At 46.4% G+C, this 20,324-nt stretch overlaps 1 protein-coding gene across 1 annotated transcript in view; it reads left to right on the forward strand.

Moving 5' to 3' along the window:
• Positions 1 to 20,324, forward strand: part of LOC139021562 (anthrax toxin receptor-like) — a 113,069-nt gene that overhangs the window by 82,787 nt on the left and 9,958 nt on the right. The window contains exon 10 of the mRNA XM_070431948.1: positions 453 to 551. Within this exon, the coding sequence (XP_070288049.1) occupies positions 453 to 551 (99 nt within the window). The remainder of the gene's footprint in view (positions 1 to 452; positions 552 to 20,324) is intronic.

Below are 20,324 nucleotides of genomic sequence, written 5' to 3' on the forward strand. Positions count from 1 at the left end.
GGAGGAAAGGACGCCGAGTGTCAGGAAGTCCCTGGGGTGCCAGGGCCTGGGTGCTCAGCTCAGACCTGAGGCAGGGATGTCTTCACTCCTCTCATGTATGTAAGGGCAGGGGTGAGCAATGCTGCTCCCCTCAGGGGGCCAGGGAACCCGGTCAGAAACTCAAGACTGGTCTGCCCTGTGGAGGGATGAGGCTGGAGCCTTTCATGGGCTCCAGGGTGAGGGGCTGAGCAGACCCCTGAGTGCCCGGGGCCCAGTCCCGCCTCCTCACAGTGGACCCTCTGCGTCACCAGGTGAGGATGTGGCCAAGGGGCGCACAGATGTGGTCAGAGTTAGAATTGCTCCTAGGACTTCCCTGGGATTAGGTGCTGGGGGGTGACCTTCTCTACCTGAGAGCAGAGGCAGGACACCACTGAGCCCTCCTCACAGGAGGGCTTTCCATGTCACCCTTGCAGAAAATTATGACTTGAAGGTTTCTGGACGAGGCTTTAATAATGCAAGGAACAAGAATGAAGTTATTTGTAGATTCACGTTTAGTGACAAGAAATTCTTTGGTAAGTACCCCTGGGCCCACTGTGTGACCATGTCCCACAGCCCACTGCATTCGACTCAGCCCGCCAAGTCCTCCAAGCACTGCTGACCATTGGCTGGGGACGCTGGGAGAAAGGGGCGGCTTGGGCAAATGGAAGGAGGAACCTGACTGTGGCCCCTCTTTTTCAATTGCCCAGAGGGAGGTACCTCTCCTCTCCCCTCCCACGGGCCAGGACAGCTCCTTGGAGCAGGCCTTTGTCCCTGCTCAGGACGAGTTTGGACACTGGGTCTGCCCTCACAGCTGCATTTCCTCACCCGCTCCTCAGCTTCCAGTTCCCTTGAGAGATGAGTAGTAAACTCCATGAGTGTGCTGGTGGGGATGGAGGCAGCTCTGAGACCTGAGTCTCTGCTAGGGGCACCAGTAACTTTCCCAGGAATGCGTGTTCCCCCTGGATGGACAGAAGATGCCCTCTGCTAGGCCTGGCCCTGCAGTGTGGCACAGTGCCCATCGCACACATGGAGCAGGTGCTTGCCTGTGACCTTGAGGAAATGAGTATTCTGTTCTCAGACTCTTTTCTCTCTTCTGTAAAACGGGGCTAATGTGAGGGTTGTCTAACTGAGCTTTGTACCATGTAGAATAGGAATGAAGGAAGGGCTTAATTTTAAAACAAAAGGGCAAATTAGTGAAAATACTCAGGCATTAGGTGGCTTCCATGATGGGAGCACTGAGGTGGGAATGTTCTTCCCCAGAGTGCTGGGACAGGCGGACTTTCTGCATCCTTCTCACTTCTCCCACGGAGCCCTCTGCACATGGGTTGGATGTGATTGTATTTAGATCCTGGTGTCTTATCCCAGGGCCATCTGGTATACCCAGCACAGCTCTTCTCCCCAGCTCACTTCTCGGCCCTGTCTCCTCCTCCCACAGTGCACAGCATGGGCCTCACTCCACACCACACGGGGTGTAGTGGCCTCAGGGAGTTGGGTTTCCCTTGGTCTTTTCTTTCTAGGCAGAGGCTTGGACTGAGAAACTCCTTTACATGCGGAGCTCACAGTTATTGAGCACTTACCACAGGGAGTGCCTTCTATATACTCTCACAGTCACTTCTCTCAGGAGACCGATTGGTGCTCCGTTGTATGGATCTGGAAGCAGAGGGAGAAGCCACTAACAAGTTTGCTCATAGCCAGCAGCTGTGCAGGGAAAGCTGGAAAGTGGACCCAGGGGATGTGAGGGCCTTGTCCGAACCTCAGGCTCCCTGAGGTGATGTTTCTTGAGAAAATGGGACATGACCTGTGCCCTGGAAATGTCTTCAGGTGCTGCCTCTGTGGCCTGTGGGTGTAGTGGTTCCCACTCTGGAGACCACCAGTGTTTCCCTCTGAGGAGGACCAGGGCCAGGGTCTCAACCTGATGGCCAAGCTGGACCTGGTCATGGGCTGGACCTGTCCCACAGGACTGTTTAATGTCTGGAGTTCTGGTCCACTGAGGAGGATTGCTTTGATTGTTTTTAATTATGTTGTCCTCTAATAAAATATCTAGAAAAACATTTAGAAAATGTAGAGAAGTATAAAAAAATATAAAAACCAGTGCTTCTATATGTTCTATGCAATGTGTCTTTATCATGTAATATTTTTATAATTAATTAAAAACGTTTTTGAAGTGTGTCAACTGAACTATTCGCCGACTCCATTACTATTGGCTTGAAAACTGCTTTCCAGTCCAACATTCTTTGCTGGGCCCTGGGCACATCAGGCACCTGCCCCTCCTTTGGGCCACTGGCTCTGGACTGTGAACACCCTCCTTTGGCTTCTTCTCCACTTAATCCCAAGCATTCCACCCACCAGGTGAAAATCCTTTCCCTAAAACACACTTGGTGATTAGTTTTCATAATCAGCAACAATGAAGGAGTCACACTGTTCAGAGTGTATAGCTAATTAGGCAACAGAGTAGGACCCACCGCAGCTGCACAGGGAAAGAAGCCGTTCTAGAGGGCAGGCCCTGATTGGAGCATAATGCAGAAAAATGGGAATTATTAGATTGTTAATTATACTAATGATACAGATAATGTTAATTATTTAATGAAATAAAGTTAAGAGTAAAACCTTGAACCTAATCCTAGCCCACAACACTCTCAAATATTTTCAAGTCAACTTGATTTTCCATAAATGGTGGAAGTAAAATGAACTGTAGTGGAATTAAAGAAACTATTGAACATCACATAAGTGTTTCTTTATGGGGCACTTCATTTCTAAAAGTATTTTTTAGAGTTGAAAGGAGGCTGTAAAAACATTAAGAGATTAGAGCTCTGTGTGTAGAGTCTTGTTTGGTTTTGATCTGTGTTTCTAACATTCAAATGTCCATTCAGTGCCACCTGGACTTCTGTCTTATAAAAATTAAAGGACATTTCTAAACAGAAAACAAGCTTGTTTTCTAAAAATTTATGGAGAACAACTAAAACCTATCTCCACTTTTAGGAAGGTCAGGCCTAAGAGTGTCCTGGAGACTTGGCCTGACCCTGAACATAAGCTTCCCTGTAGGTTCCTCCCTGCCCCCTGATCATGGCCCTGGAGGTGCAGGTCTCCTGGAGGAGAGATCCTGCCCTCTTGGTACAGAGGAGAGCATGCAGGTCGCATCTGTCCACCTGGGTCTGAGGAAGCATGGGTGGAGAAGAAGGCCAGGGACAAGACTGTGCTCTAGAATCTTGGGTGTCAGAATCATGCGGCTTCCTGGGAGTGCACATCCCCACTTTCAGAGGGCAATCCTGGGACCCAGGCAAGCTATAGCAGGGTTGGTGGACAGCTGGAAGCATAGCCAGCACACAAATGCAACTGGGCAGGCCTTCTCTTTACCACAGATTGAGGATCTAAAGGGCTGTGCTCAGATGGAAAGGCCATTCTGTGGGCAATAGCCCTGACCTATGGCCGCAGCTCGAGGATGTAGAGGGCTGGGCTCAGATGGAAATGGTCATTCTGTCGGCAATAGCCCTGAACTATAGCCCCAGCTCGAGGATGTGAAGGGCTGGCCTCAGACTGCATAGATGCCTCAGTTACGAGTTAAGGAACTGCTCTGAGCTGCGGGAGTGTTACTTCTCAAGACCCATAAGTCACAGAAAGCAAAAGCAGAGAATGTCCCGATTCCAAGGCTTCCCTGGTCAAGGAATGGCACCACCATCCACCTGGTCACTCTGGTCAAAGCCTGCACGACATCATTGATTCCTCTTGGCTTTCATGCACATGCAGTGCCCTGGCAAGCCCTGTTGCTCCTGTGTCCCACACATACCCAGATCTGGCCAGCCCCTGGCCAGAGGCATTGTACTTACAGCAAAACTCCAACCTTTTCCCAGGGCAATGAGGCCCTGCCCTTCTCTCCTCACCCACTTCTTTCCTGCTCAGCAAGCACAGCTAGTTATGCCTCAAGACCTTAGCACCCACAGCAGGGACACTCTTCCCTGGGATCTTTTCATGGCTTGCAACCTCATCATCTTCAGCGTCATGATCACTTCCTCCGGGACATTTTTTAGGGCATGTAACAGGGAGAGGTAGAAAATTGAGGCTAATGATGCAATCTACAAGAAGTATCCTACATAAGAAAAGCCTAATATGCAAATTGCCCCCTCAACATGGAGTTCTGCCAGGAGTTCGACCTCTTGCTATGTTGTGCACTGACCACCAGGGGGCGGCCCAGAACATGACAGGCATTGGTGATGCACTGCTGGTGGCGGGAGCGGGGAGGGGAGTGGAGGCACTGCAGGCCCTGATGGGCCCTGATGAGAGTGGGACTGGGATGGGATGGTGGAGCAGGTGAGTGGGCAGCGCCAGGCTAAGGTGGGTGTGAGCCACTGGTCGCCAGGTGGGAGCCAATCCCCCTGCCGATCTAACTGCCCCGCCACTGCCGGCTCACAGGTGCTGAGGGAGACAGGCAGGAACCCGATGCCCCACCCACCAGCTCACAGGGCAACCAGCGGCAGTGGCAGCAGCAGCGGGCAGGGACGCTGCCCAGCTCCCTCACTGCCTGGGAGTTGGGCAATGGCGGGGCAATCAGCAGGATGATTGGGCCCTGCAGGTGGCAACCAGTGACAGCAGTGGGATCAGGGCTGCCACCAGGCTCCCTCAGCACCTGGGAGCTGGGCGGCGGCAGCGGGGGGCCAGCAGTGCGATTGGCAGGGTAATCAGGCCCCCGCAGGTGGCGAACAGCTGGGGTCTTGGCAGGGTGATCAGTGGGGCGATTGGGCCCACGGGCAGTGACCAGTGGCAGCAGCAGGGGGCATGTGGCAATGGGAAGGGGGGAGTACCTGGCTGGCAGCCAGCAGCCACTAGGGACCCTACCAGCGTATGAATTTCATGCACTGAGCCTCTAATCCTTTATAATAAAAGTGTAGTATGCAAATTGTCCCCTAGACCGGGATGTCATCTGGGAGTTTGACCAGGGGGCAGGGCTGGCCAGGGGAAGGGAAGGAGGCCCCGGCCCGCGGTGGCAGCAGCAGGCAGCCAGGGCAAGGGAGGGAGGTCCCAGCCAGTAGCCAGCACCTACTAGGGACCATACCAGTGCATAAATATTGTGCACTGGGCCTCTAGTATACTCATAAAAATAAAAAGGACAGTATTTTCAATTGCAAAAATGAAAACCAGTCATATTTATTAGTACTTTACTAGGAAAGCAATCTGAAAGAAGATGCTTATATTTTCTCATAAATATCTAATTCAGACATTATTTTTTCTTTATCATATCCTTTCTCTTTCGCCATTTACCCTGCCTATACCCTCTTCCACCTCCACCCACTCCCTCACCCCCCACCACAATCACCTCACTGTTTTCCGTGTCTATGAGTTCTCTTCTTTTCTATTTTGCTTAATCTCTCCAACACCCCAACCAGATATGTCTGCCTGCTCTCCATCTATGAGGCTGTCTCTATTTTGCTTGTTAATTCAGTTTGTTTATTAAATTCCACATATGATTGAAATCATATGGTACATGTCTTTCTCTGACTGGCTTATTTCACTTAGCATAATGCTTTCTGGGCCCATCCATGTTGTCGCAAAGGGTCAAATTTTCTTTTTTTTTAGGGCCAAGTAGAATTCCAATGTGTAAGTGTACCATTGCTGTTTATCCACTAATCTACTGATGAACACTTGGACTTCTTCCAAATCTTGCTATCCTATATAATAAAGAGCTAATATGCTAATTAGACTGAACAGACAAATGATCTTCCAGAGGAAGCCAGGGCTGTGAGGGCTGGCCAAGTCTGTGAGGGGCTGTGAGGGCCCGAGGAGGCTGCAAGGGGCTGTGAGGGCCCGACGAGGCTGTGAGGGCTGGCCAAGGCTGTGAGGGGCTGTGAGGGCCCGAGGAGGCTGCCAGGGGCTGTGAGGGCCGGACGAGGCCATGAGGGCTGGCCAAGGAGCCGGGAATGCAAGGGCTGAGCCCCTTGCACAAATTTCATGCATCAGGCCTCTTGTTAGAAAGAACTCTGTAGTGAAGACAGTGGTGCATATAGTCTTTTGAATTAGTGTTTCAAATTTCTTTGATTCAGTTTTCCAAAAGTGGAAATGTGGGGTCATAAGGCAGTTCTTTTTTAAATTTTTTGAGGAAATTCCATACTGCTTTCCATAGTGGCTGCACTAATCTGCATTCCCACCCACAGTGCACAAGGGTTTCACCTCCTCACCAATACTTGCTCTTTGTTGGTTTATTGATGAGAGCCATTCTGAGAGGTTATGAAGACACTAGAGGCCCAGTGCATGAAATGTTCACCCACACCCCGGACCCTGACAGGAAGGAGGAGGTAGCTTGATTCCTTGCGGTTTCTCCCCCTGGCCGGCGTTGGTGACAGAAAATGCCTGAAGACCAACTATTGGCACAATGTACCTCTGAAGCCGAAAGAAAGTGTTGTCATGGACAGAATATGTCTGAAGACCAAATATTGGCACAGGGCTGAGGCGCCCTTCTGGAGTTCATGAATTTCAAGCACCAGGCTTCTAGTCTATATAATAAAAGCCTAAGCAACCGTTCTGGCTGAACGTGCACTGGAGGGGTCCTTCAGCCTGGCCTGTGCTCTCTCGCAGTCCAGGATCCCTCCCTCCTTACCACCCGCCTGCTCACTGTTCCTTACGGCTCAGCTCGCTGCTCCTTTGCACTGCTGTGGAGGCGGGAGAGGCTCCTGCCACTATTGCTATGCTTGCCAGCTGTGAGCCTGGCTTCTGGCTGAGAGGCACTCCCCCTGTAAGAGTACCCTGACCAACAGGGGCAGCTCCTGCAGTGCACTTCATAGTGACTGGTCATTCTGGTTGTTCAGCCAGAACGGTTGCTTAGGCTTTTATTATATAGACTAGAAGCCTGGTGCTTGAAATTCATGAACTCCAGAAGGGCCCCTCAGCCCTGTGCCAATATTTGGTCTTCAGACATATTCTGTCCATGACAACACTTTCTTTCGGCTTCAGAGGTACATTGTGCCAATAGTTGGTCTTCAGGCATTTTCTGTCACCAACGCCGGCCAGGGGGAGAAACCGCAAGGAATCAAGCTACCTCCTCCTTCCTGTCAGGGTCCGGGGTGTGGGTGAACAGGATTTGGAACTGTCAGGGCACTGGCAGAAAGCTAACCAATGGCTGATTCCATGAGGAATCAGGCTCCCTCCTCCCTCCTGTTAGGTTAGGGAGTGGGGAGAGGGGCAGTTGGGGGTGGGGCTGGCCAGGGGGAGGTGCTGTAGGAGGTTGGGGGAGCCAATCAGCCTAGGTGCAGCTAGTTGAACTCTGCAGTGCAAGAGTAGGGTCCCTAGGCCTGGCTGGCGATCAGGGTCTATCAGGGCTTTCCTTCCACTGGCTGCCAGCAGCTGCCCCCACCCCACCACTGCCACTGGCTGCCAGCAGCTGGCCCTGCCTCGTCACTGCCACTGCTTGCCATCTGTGCAGTGCCACCCCCTTGTCACCAGTCACCTCCCTCTTAAGGCAACAGGCATAGGGTGTGATCCCTTGGCTGGCCTGGGCCTCCCTCTGCAGGGAGATCAATCATTGGGCCCCCAGATCTATTGCCCTGCAGAGAAAGGCCCCGCCCACTCGCCACAGCAGTGCTGGCCAAAGACCTAGGCCTCGCTCTGCAGGGCAGTCGATTAAGGAGCCCCCCCCTCCCCATCAATCACCCCACAGAGGGAAGTCCTGCCCAACTACCACAGCCCACCAGTCTGTGGCCTGAGCCTCCCTCCATGGGGCGATTGATTGCAGAGCCTCCCAATTGATCGCCCCACCAGCCGGTGGCCTGGGGCGATGACAAGGCCCTCCAACCAATTGCATCATACCCACTTGGCTGGCCTGGTGCCAGTGTGTGTCACAGTGTGGTCATCCAGATGGTTGTTTTGCTGTTTGGCCATTCGGTCAATTTGCATATCATGCTTTTATTATTATAGATACCTCATCATGGTTTTAATGGTATTTCTCTGATGACCAGTGTAATTGAGCATCTTTTCATGTGTTTGTTGGCTGTCTGTATGCCCTCTTTGGAAAAGTGTCTATTCATGTCCTTTGTGAATTTTTAATTGGATTATTTGTCTTCCTTCTGTTGAGTTGTATGAGTTCTTTATAAATTTTGGGTATTAACCCATTATCAGATGTATCATTGGCAAATATGTTCTCTCTTTCAGTGGGATGTCTTTTCATTTTGTTTATGGTTTCCTTTGCTGTTCAAACATGTTATATTTGATGTAGTCCCATTTGTTTATTTTTCTTTAGTTTCCCTGACCAAAGAGATAGATATATCAGAAAAAAAATATTGCTGCAAGAAATTCTGAGATTTTACTGCCTATGTTTTCTTCTAGGATTTTTATAGTTTTGAGTCTAACATTTAAGTATTTAATCCATTTTCAGTTTATTTTTATGTGTAGTGTAAGAAGCTGGTTTTATTACAGTTTTTTGATACTTATCTGTCTAATTTTCCCCATACAATTTATTGAAGAGAATATCTTTAGCCCAATGTATGCTTTGCCTCCCTTGTCAAATATTAATTCACTATAAAGGAATGCTTCTTTTTCTGGGCTCTCTATTCTGTTCCATTGATCTATATGTCTGTTTTTATGCCAGTACCATGCTGTTTTGATTACCATGGCCTTGTATTATAGTTTGGTATCAGGTAGTGTGATACCTCCCACTTAGTTCTACTTTTTAAGATTGCTGTTACTCTTCAGGTTCTTGATGGCTCCATATTAATATCTGGAATATTTGTTCAAGTTCTGTGAAATATGTCATTGGTATCTTGATAGGAATTGCATTGAGTCTGTAGATTGCTGTGGGTAGTGTGGACATTTTGATGATGTTAGTCCTCCTTATCCATGTACATGGTATGTGCTTTCACTTATTTGTATCTTCTTCAATTTCTTTCTTCAGTATCTTATAATTTTCCAAGTATAGGTCTTTTACATCCTTGGTTAAACTTATGCTTGAGTATTTCATTCTATTTGAAGCAATTGTGAATGGGAATTTTTTTTAGTTTCTCTTTCTGATAGTTCATTATTGGTGTGTAAAAATGCAACTGATTTCTGAATATTTATTTTGTATACCACTTGTTTACTGAAGTCATTTATCATTTAGGTTTTTGATGTAATATTAAGGGTTCTCTTTATACAGTATCATGCTTCCTGCAAATAATGACAGTTTTACTTCTTCCTTTCCAATGTGGATGCCTTTTATTTCTTCTGATAGCTGTGGTTAGGACTCCCAGTACTATCTACACTTATAAAAGACAAACATGCAAATTGACTGTACCTTCTCTATGCCTTAAGCCACACCCACCAACCAATGAGAGCGACTATATGCAAATTAACTCAACCAGGATGGCGGCCATCAGCCACGGAGCTGGAGCAAGCAGGAGGCTTAGTTGCCCTAATGATGGAGAAAGCCAAGCTTCCTGTGTCTGAGCTCCACTCAAAGCAACAAATTTTCAATTATAGAAGGTAAATAAACCCCAGATACCTGCTTTCAGCCAGTTGTGGCCACAGAGCTAGAGTGAGCAGGAGGCTTCCCTCCCTCCAGTCCTGGCCAGCTCAGAGCTCCTCTCAAGGCTACAAAGTTTCAATTACTGAAGGTAAATAAATCCCAGAATAAAAATTAAAAAAGGAGAGGCTGGGAGCTTCCATCGCTGGGGGGCTTGGATAGCCTGAAAACAGCCCTCAGTCCATGACCCAGACTGGCCAGGCACCCCAGCAGGGACCCCCCACTCTGAAGCGGGTGTGACCAGCCTGCAAACACCCATCAACCCCTCACCCAGGCTGGCCAGGCACCCAAGCACGATCCCCACCCTGATCTGGGACACCATTCAGGGCAAACCAGCAGTCCCCCACCCATGCACCAGGCCTCTATCCTATATAATAAAAGGGTAATATGCAAACTGACCGTAACAGCAGAACCACTGGGAATGACTGGTCACTATGACACACACTGACCACCAGTGGGCAGCTGCCCCCTGGTGGTCGGTGGGCTCCCACAGAGGGAGCTCTGGTCATCCACAAGTCAGGCTGATGGCTGCCAGTACAGAGGTGGTGGTGGGAACCTCTCCCATCTCCTCAGCAGCACTAAGGATGTCCGACTGCAGCTTAGGCCTACTCTCCGCTGGCATGTGGACATCCCCCAAGGGCTGCCGGGCTGCCAGAGGGATGTCTGACTGCCAGGTTGGGCCCGATACCCCAGGGAGTGGGCCTAAACCAGCAGGTGGACATCCTCCGAAGGATCCCAGACTGCAGGAGGGCATAGGCCGGGCTGAGGAACACCCCCCTGAGTGCACAAATTTTTGTGCACCGGGCTTCTAGTGTCTCTCTCTCTATATATATATAAAACGTAATATGCAAATAGACCAAACACAGAACAACTGAACAATCAAACATCCAAACAACTGAACAACCAGTCATTATGACATGCGCTGACCACCAGGGTGTGTGGGCGGAACATGGCAGGCGTCAGCAGCAGGCAGTAGAGTATTGAACATGGCAGGTGTCATCTGTGGTGGGATGGTGGAGCAGGAGAGTGGGGGTGCTGGCGAGCCTCTGATGGTTACTGAAAATTCTTTGCTCCTGTGTGCCAAGGTCCCACCTGGTGCTCACACCTTCTATCAGTGCCAGCCTTACTTACACACACTGCTGGTGCTGGAGCTGCTTCTCACACCTGCTGCCAGTGCCCAGCATTTCCCCCAATTGCTCGGCACCATCAGCAGGTGTGGGTGGTGACTACTGGCCCCAATAACCCCTGAGGGCTTCTCCAACTCTCTCTGCTCCTGGGAGGCAATGAGGGCTGGGAGCCACTTCTTGTACCTGGTGCCCGTGAGGGCTCCACTTGCATTTGCAGCTGGTGCCAGAGCCAATGCTTGCACCCACTGCCCATGCCTGGTGCCTGTCCCAATCACTAGGTGCCATCAGTGGGTGCGAGCAGTGGCTGCTGGCCCTGATCACCCCTTAGGGCTTCTCCACCTCCCCCTGCTCTTGAGGGGCGATCAGGGCAGCAGCCACCACTTGCACCCGCTGACAGCGCTGGCCCACTTGCACCCACTGTTGGCATCAGCCCCAATTGTTCCACACCATCAGGGGGGGCAAGTGGGGTCAGGGCATCAGTGCGTGGGAGTGGCATCAATGAGAGTGGGGTTGCTGGCAGAGAGGGGACTGGAGGCCACAGCAGGAGGAGCCAGGTGGGGGTACAAAGAATGGGCCAAGTCCTGCTCCTATGCCCACTGCAGTCTCGCAGCTCACAGTTCCTTACAATGTGCACAAATTCATGCACTGATCCCCTATTGTTGAATAAGAGTTGTGAAAGTGGACATCCCTGTCTTGCTCCTGATCTTAAGGGGAATACTTGAAGTTTTGCTTATTTAGAATGATGCTGGCTGTGAGTTTGTCATAGATGGAATTTATTACATTGGAATATGTTTGTTCTATTCCCACTTTGCTAATAGTTTTTATCATAAATGGGTGCTGGATTTTATGAGATGCTTTTTCTGCTTCTATTGATATTATCATGTGTTTTTTATCCTTCATTTTGTTTATTCTATATAATAAAAGCCCAGTGACCAAAATAGTGGAATGACCAGAATGACCAGAGACCAGAATGACCATGGCCCCTCAACTCTGCTGACCACCCCCCAGCGAGCAGTTAGGGACAATTAGGCAGGCAGAGTGCTTAGGGACTATCAGACAGGGAGAGGCAGTTAGGGGTGATCAGACAAGCAGAATATTTAGGGGGGATCAGGCAGGCAGGAAGAAGCAGTGAGGGGTGATCAGGCAGGCAGAGGCTGTTAGGGGGATCAGACAGGGAAAGGCGGTTAGGGGCATCAGACAGGGAAAGGCGGTTAGGGGCTATCAGGCAGGAAGACAGAGGCAGTTACGGGTGATCAAACAAGCAGGCAGAGTGCTTAGGGGCAATCAGACAGACAAGCAGAGGCAGTTAGAGGCAATCAGGCAGGCAGGCGAGTGGTTAGGGGTGATCAGGCAGGCAGGCAAGCAGTTAGGGGCCAGAGAATAGGGCCTAAACCTGCAGTTGGACATCCCCCAAGGGTTCCCAGATTTCAAGAGAGTGTAGGCCAGTCTGAGGGACGCCCACCCATGCACAAATTTTGTGCACTGGGCCCCTAGTGTGATGTAATCACAATTACTGTTTTGTAGATATTGCACCAACTTTGCATCCCCACAATAAATCCCACCTGATCAATGTGTATGATCTTTTTAAAAAAATATATTTCTTTACTGATTTCAGAGAGGAAGAGAGAAGAAGAGAGAGATAGAAACATCAACAATGAGAGAGAATCATTGATTGGCTGCCTCCTGCACACCCAGTACTGGGGATCAAGCCCGCAACCCAGGCATGTGCCCTTGGCCAGAATCAAACCAGGGACCCTTCAGGCTGCAGGCTGACGCTCTAGCCACTGAGCCAAGCTGGCTAGGGCTGTGTATGATCTTTTTAATGTATTGCTGAATCCAGTTTGCTAATTTTTTGTTGAGGATTTCATCATCAATATTCATCAGCAATATTGGCCTATAATTTTATTTTCTGTCATGTCTATCTCTGGTTTTAGAATTTGAATAATGCTGGCCTTGTAAAATGAGCTAGGAATCTTCTCCCTTTTTAAATTTTTGGAATAGTCTCAGAAGGACAGGTGTTAGTTCTTCTTTGAATTTTTTTTTTGGTAAAATTCACCTAAAAAACCATCTAGTTCAGGGATTTTATTTGTTGGGAGTTTTTTGTTTTGTTTTGTTAATTACTGCTTCAATTTCACTAGTTGTATTCTGTCTATTCAGATTTCCTGATTTGGTTTTAAAAGATTGTAAGTTTCTAGGAATTTATCCATTTCATTCAAATTGTCCAACTTTTGGCATATAGTTGTTCATAATATTTTCTTACAATCCTTCGTGTTTCTGTAGTGTCAGTTGTTATTTCTCCTCTTTCATTTCTGATTTTATTTCTTTGGGTCCTCTATTTTTTTCTTGATGAGTCCGGTTTAAAGTTTCTAAATCTTTCTTACCTTTTCAAAGAGCCAGCTCTTGGTTTCATTGATCTTTTTTATTGTTTTTTTTTAGACTCTATTTCATTCATTTCTGCTATGATCTTCATTATTTCCTTCTTTCTATTCACACTGGGCTTTGTTTGTTGTTCTTTCTCATGTTCCTTTATGTGCAAAGTTAGATTGTTTATTTGAACTTTTTCTTGTTTTCTTGAGAGGGCCTTGTAGTGCTATCATGTTCCCTCTTAGGACTGCTTTCACTGTGTCCCACAGTTCCAGTTTTTTTGCTGTGTTCTCATTTTCATTTTTTTCTAGTTATCCTTTGATTTATTTCTTGATCTCATCGTTAACCCATTCAATGTTTAGTAACATGTTATTTAGCCTCCGTGACTTTGTGTGTTGTTTCATTTTCTTCTCATGATTGATTTCTAGGTTCATAGCATTGTGGTCAGAGAAGATGCTTGATATGATTTCAAACTTCTTAAACTTAGTAAGACTTGTTTTTCTTCCTAACATGTGAGCTAGCCTTAAAAACATTTCATGGGCCCTTGAAAGCATTGCAGAATACTGCATTGGAATAAAGTATTCTGAAGATATCAATTAAATCCATCTTGTCTAGTTTGTCATTTAAGACCACCATTCCTTGTTGATTTTCTATCTGGAAGATCTATCAATCCTTGTCAATGGGGTGTAAAAATCCCCTACTATGACTATATTACTGTAAACTACTCCCTTTGTGTCCATCAAGATTTGCTTTACATATTTCAGTGCTCCTATGTTGGGTGCATAAATAATTATAAGGGTTATGTACTCTTGTTGGACTGATTCCTTTATCATTATGTAGTGTCCTTTGCCTCTTCCTATAGCCTTGGTTTTTAAATCTATATTGTCAGATATAAGTACAGCCATCCCAGCTTTCTTTTCTGTTCCATTGCATAAAATATTGTTTTACATCTCTTTACTTTTAGTCTGCTCGTATCTTTAGTTCTGAGGTGGTCTTTGAAGATAGCATATATATGGGTTTTGTTTTCTTATTCATTCAGCTACTTTATGTCTTTTGACTGGAGCATTTAACCTACTTACATTTGAAGCGATTATGGAAAGGTACATATAGGTTGCCATTTTATTTTTCAACCATATTTCTGTTTCTTCTTCTCCTCCTCTTCATCCTCATCCTCCTCTCCCTCCCTCTCCTCCTTCTCCTCATTCTGCTTTTTCTTTTTATTCTTCTTCAATTCTGTGTGGTGGTAACAAACTCATTTAGGTTTCTCATGTCTGGGAAGCTCTTTATTTCTCAAAAAAAAAAAAATATATATATATATATATATATATAGAGAGAGAGAGAGAGAGAGAGAGAGGTACTATGCAAATTAGCCAAGACACCTTAAGTCACAAATACTCAGGAGGAGGCTGTACACGCAGGAGGGTGGCAGGGGACTGCTGTGCAGTGAGGCAAGCCACAGATGGTGCAGGCCTGAAGAGAGCAGGGAGCAGGGCCTGCCTGCGGGCCACAGCAGTGAACAGGCAGGCCTGCAGAGAACAGGCCTGTCAGCCGGGGGCACGCCAACAGTTCTGCCTCTGCAAGTAGCTACAGAGGAAACACCTTTTCTGACCACTCATTGGCTGAGTTCCCTGTACACCACATCACAGTGTTCATGGTAACTTGCTTAAAAGAATCCAGGAAGGTGATCTGAAGTTTTTCCACCTCACTCCTGGAGGAAAAAACAAAGTTCCACTACTGGAGGAGCTAACAAATGTCATATCCTGCTCTAGCCAGTTTGGTTCAGTGGATAGAGCTCAGCCTGCCAACCACAGGGTCCAGGTTTGATTTTGATCAAGGGCATGTATCTAGGTTGCAAGCTCCTCCCTGGCCAGGGTCCAGGTCAGGGCTCATGCAGGAGGCAACCAATCAAAGTGTCCCTCTCACATTGATGTTTCTCTCTTTCCCTCTCCCTTCCATGCACTCTAAAAATCAATGGAAAAATATCCTCAGGTGAGGATAAAAAATAAAGAAAAAAAGAAACGTCATATCCTATGAAAGAGACATCTTGAAAATGCCTAAAGAAAGTTGTCATCATTTCATGGTGAAGGGACTGGAGTCGATGTTGATGAAAACACCTTGGTGGCTGGCAGTGGCAGCAGCAGCAGGGTGATGGGGTGGCACCTTCCCCTAATCTGCCGGTTGCCTCCTGCAGAGGGAGGCCAGACTGCAGCTTAGACCCGCTCTCCACAGGGAACAGGCCTAAGCTGTCAGTAGGACATCCCCTGAGGTCTCCTGGGTTGGATAGAGTGCAGGTCAGGCTGAGGGAGCCCCCCCTGCATGAATTTAATGTACCGGGCCTCTAGTCTATAATAATAAAATCGTCATATGATAATTAGACCAGATGTCCTTCCAGACCTCATTCCAGATGAAGCTGGGGCCGGACTGAAGCCGGGGTACGGGGTGCCTGCTAGCAGCCAGAGAGGGAAGACACCTGTGTCCTGAGTGCCTGCCAGTGGCCAGAGTGAGGCCACCCGAGTTCTGGGTGCCTGCTTGTGGCCAGAGGAAAGCTGCCGGGATCCCGGGTGCCTGCCAACTGCCAGAGGAGGAAAGCCTTGGTCCCAGAAGCTGGAGGAAGGAAAGCCTACTCTTGCGTGAATTTTCATGCATCAGGCCTCTAGTCCTATATAATAAAAGGGTAATATTTAAATTGACCCTAACAACAGAACCACTAGGAATGACTGGTCACTATGACACACACTGACCACCAGGGGGCAGATGCTCAATGCAGGAGCTGCCCCCTGGTTGTCAGTGCACTCCCACAGGGGGAGCTCTGCTCAGCCACAAGCCAGGCTGACGGCTGCCAGTACAGCAGTGGTGGTGGGAGCCTCTCCCGCCTCCTCAGCGGCACTAAGGATGTGAGACTGCAGCTTAGGCCTGCTCCCCGCTGGCAAGTGGATATCCCCCGAGGGCACCCAGGCTGCCAGAGGGATGTCTGATTGCAAGCTTAGGCCCAATCCCCTGGGGAGTGGGCCTAAGCCAGCAGGTGGTCATCCCCCAAGGGGTCCAAGACTGCGAGAGGCCATAGGCTAGGCTGAGGGACCCCCCTCCGCCCCCCGCCCCGGAAGTGCATGAATTTTTGTGCACAGGGCCTCTAGTCTTAAATAATAGCCTTGTTACATAATGTAGCCTTTGTTGTAGGCCCTTTCTCCTCATCATTTTGAATATTTCATGCCAGTCTCTTCTGACCTGATATGTTTCTGTGGAGAAATCAGCTGACAGTCTTATGGGAGCTCTCTTGCAGGTGACTGAGTGCCTTTCTCTTGCAGCTTTTAAGACATTCTCTTTGTCTTTATCTTTTGCCATTTTAATTATGGTGTGTCTCAGTGTAGGTCTCTTTGGTCCATCTTGCTTGGGATTCTGTGCTTCCTCGACTTGTATTTCTTTTTTCTTCACCAGATTAAGGAAGTTCTCAGTCATTATTTTTTCAAATAGGTTCTCAATCCCTTTCTCTCTCTCTTCCCCTTCTGGTATCCCTATGGGATGAATGTTTTTACACTTCATGTCCCAAATGTCCCCTAAAATATCATCAATTTTAAGTCTTTTTTTTTCTTTTTGCTGCTCTGTTTGAGTGTTTCTTTCTACATTATCTTCTAAATTACTGACTTGATCCTCTGTTTCATCAAGCCTGCTGTTTATTCCTTCCAGTGTACCCTTTATATCAGATATGGCATTCTTCATTTGTGACTGATCTTTTTAATGGTTTTGAGCATCATTATAGTCATTACTCTGAATTCTATATCTGATACAATTCTTACCTCCATTTCACTTAGCTCTTCTTCTGAAGAATACTCTTGTTCCTTCATTTGGGACCTGTTTATTTTTCTCCCCATTTTCACCACCACTTTGTGTTTGCTTCTATGTATTAGGTAGATCTCCTATGATTCCCAGTCCTGGTAGGATGGTGTTATATAGTGGATGACCTGTGGGACCCAGTAGCACAATCTCCCTGATCACCTGAGCTGGATGCTCTAAGAATGTCCCTTGTGGGCATTATGTGGACCCTCCTGTAAGAATTGAGACTTGATTGCTATTGTCCTGTTCAAACATGGAATCAACCCTCAGGCTAGCTGACAATAAGACTCAACCCCAAAAACAGTGTGAAGGTTGCTGGGTAGGGGCTGATAACACAAATTGGAATTCACCTCAGCAGGATTTGGAGCTCCAAATATATCCCGGTGGAAATGCTGCTTGAGTAGCTTATTGAATCCTGCTCTGTTGTCTGGAACTGCCCACTTGGTTTTTTGGTTCTGGGACTCTTCAAAGGGACTCTGGTGCAAGCCAATGTCAGATGCTGTCTGTAACTGACTGGGTAACCTGTTTGGCGCTATCAGTGATCCACAGCATGTGGCTCCCTCTGCTGGTCTTGGTGCATGTGAAAAAGACAAAGCTGTGGACCAAGGTCTACGTTTAGTAACACCAGGCCCAGGGACAGCTCAGCAAGAATCTCAAAGTACCCAGAGATCTATGTTTGTTTCTATGCATTAGACAAAATAACTATCAAAGTACTGCAGGCTGTCCCTTAGGCTCTGTCACTTAACGATCCCCAGGCTGTACTGTTCAGCAGAGCTTAAGCTCCACAGGATGGGGTGAGATGGGTCCTCATGTGTGGGCTTATTGCTTCCCCCAGGGCTGACATTGCATGGAGAGAAATACCCTTCCTGAGAAATATGGCCTCTGCAGTATGGGGGAATGACTCAGCACAGGGATCCTGGCAACTGACTTCTCAGCTCTCTCCTTTGTTCCTTTCTTTTATTTTTCTTTGTCCTGTGGTTTGCTAATATTCTTTAGTGTTTTATTACAGTTCTGTTCTCTTTATTCTTTGCATATCCTTTGTAAGTTTTCAGTTAGTGTTTGCCATGAACTTTATGCATATCATTCTTTATATACAACTGTCTATTTTAAGCTGATGTACATTTAAGTTCAAATATATTCTGAAAGAACGGTTTTTATCCCATCTCCATGCTTTGTTTTTATGCCATATTTCAGATCCTTTTGTTTTGTGTTTCTTTTTACTACTTATTCATTTTGAGTTGAGTTTAGTACATTTGTTTTTAGGCATAGTAACTTTTTAACGTGTGAGTCACTATATTTATTAAACATTTGTCTTGACCTGAGAATTTTTCTTTCTCATGTTTTCTTACTTATGGTTATAACTTTTCTTTTCTTATTAAAGAAGACACTTTATCATTTCTTGTAAAGCTGGTTTAATGGTGATGAATTGCTTTAGTTTTTATATGTCTGGAAATTTTTTATCTCTTCTTCAATTCTGAGTAAGAACCTGCTTGGATAAATTATTTTCAGTTGTATTTGCCTTTCTTTAATCACTCTAAAGATGTACTTCCATTACCTCTGTCCTATAAAGTTGCTGCTAATAAATCAGCTGACAGCCTTGTGGGGGTTTCTTTGTATGTAACTAATTGTTTTCCTCCTGCTGCCTTCAAAATTTTCTCTATGTTTTACTTTTTCCATATTAATTATAATACATCAGGGTGTGGGTCTCTTTGGATTTAACTTGTTTGCAATTCTCTGTGCTTTTTAATCTTGATGTGTTTCCTTTCCAGGTTTCTGTTCCTTTTTCTCTTTCTTCTCCTTCTTATATTTCAATGATGTGAATGTTTGTGCACTTGATGTTTCCTAAGAGTTATTAAGCTATCCTCATCTTTATAATTGTTTTCCTGTTCTGATTGGTTGATTTCTACTCGCCTGTGTTCCAGGCCACTGATTCATTCTTCTTTATTAGCTAATGTGATGTCGATTCCTTGTAGTGTATTTTTATTTCAGTTATTATATTATTTCGGTATGCTTCATTTCTTCGGATACTTTCTAACTCTATATTGATGTTCTCCCCAATTTGCTCTATTCCAATGTCAAGTTTGGTGAGCATCTTTAAGACCATTTTTTAAAATTCTTTACTTATCTCTGAATGATTAGACCATTTATTATCATTTTATTAGTTTCTTTGTTTGATAGAGATTCTTTTTTCATTTTGTTTGAATTTCTATGTTTGTTTCTATGCATTAGACAAAATAACTATCTCCTACATTTGTGAAAAAGTGGCCGTGTGTAGAAGTGACCTCTGTACAATCTGTGTGTGCCATATAAAATTGAAAGTACAGAGGGAGCTGAGTGAATGACCACATTATCCAGGGATCTGGCCTATAAAACTGGACCAACTTGGAGGGAGGCCAGATATGTGTAGTAATGTGTTGTTATCTTGCTTGCTCCCTTTGTTTGGAGCCTAATTAGGCTCAGACAATGTATACAGGAACATGCCATGATAAACTTACAGGTATGACAGAGCACCTGGATAGAGTGTCCACCTGCCATATCAAGATGGGGGTGGGAGGTTTACAATAGCTCTCATTAACACCTTAGACTCAAGAGATTTTCTGAAGTTCAAGGACAACTCCCACAGCTCCCCAGTGTTCTCTATATGGTCTTTTTTCACATGTTATTCAGAAAGTGATGTTGTATAGAGCAACCTCTTTGAAGGCTGTGTATTCCAGGTAGTTTGGGCAGCCAGTAGGGGCTGGGCAGGAATTGATGACAGCTGAGGTGCTGGTTTATTGGCCTGTAGCAGTGCCAAGAGTGCATGGTTAAGCCTATTGATCCTGCCTTGTCTTTTTATTCAAACCTAAAATGGGCTCAGGGGCAGTGTGATTGGGAATGCACTGCAGCAATCTTGCAAGTAGGCCAAAGTACCCAGAATGATGTCCCACCTCCCTTATCAAAGTCAAGGGGACATAAACAATGGTGCTTACTGCTGCCTCTGATCTGCTGTGTTCCTGCAGATTCTGGATAAGCACTATGGTATCCTGGCTTTCTCTATTGGGTCTCTTTTTCCTGTCTGTTTCAATCACCCGTCGGTTGTCTCTCAGGAGTAAGTGCTTTATTCAAAGGTGTATATTTCAGTGTGTTTACGGAATGATGCTGCTTATGGAAAGATGCATGTTACACATCCTCTTACACCAGTCATCCTAGATCTCTCCTCTGAGACACATTATTTTTAAAGGAGATTTTCAACAATATACAAAAGTAAAAAGAATTATAGAGTGAACTTGAAGCATACATCACCTACTTTAAATAATTAACAACCCTAGTCAGTCTGGTTTTGTTGATATCCTCACCATAGAATTTTTTAAGTAAATCCCAGAAATTAAAACATTTTCAAAATAAATGTGTCAGTTTATCTGGAAGATAAATAAGATCCTTAAAGATAGGACATGTCACCCATTCCTAAGCAATATTCCCTCCCCTTCTTTTTCTATACCTTCCCTTGTTTATTGATATTAAAGCAT

Source organism: Myotis yumanensis, unplaced genomic scaffold (genome assembly GCF_028538775.1).
Source record: "Myotis yumanensis isolate MYYU_CA2020_CCGP unplaced genomic scaffold, mMyoYum1.0.hap1 SCAF_13, whole genome shotgun sequence".
NCBI classification, from domain to species: domain Eukaryota; kingdom Metazoa; phylum Chordata; class Mammalia; order Chiroptera; family Vespertilionidae; genus Myotis; species Myotis yumanensis.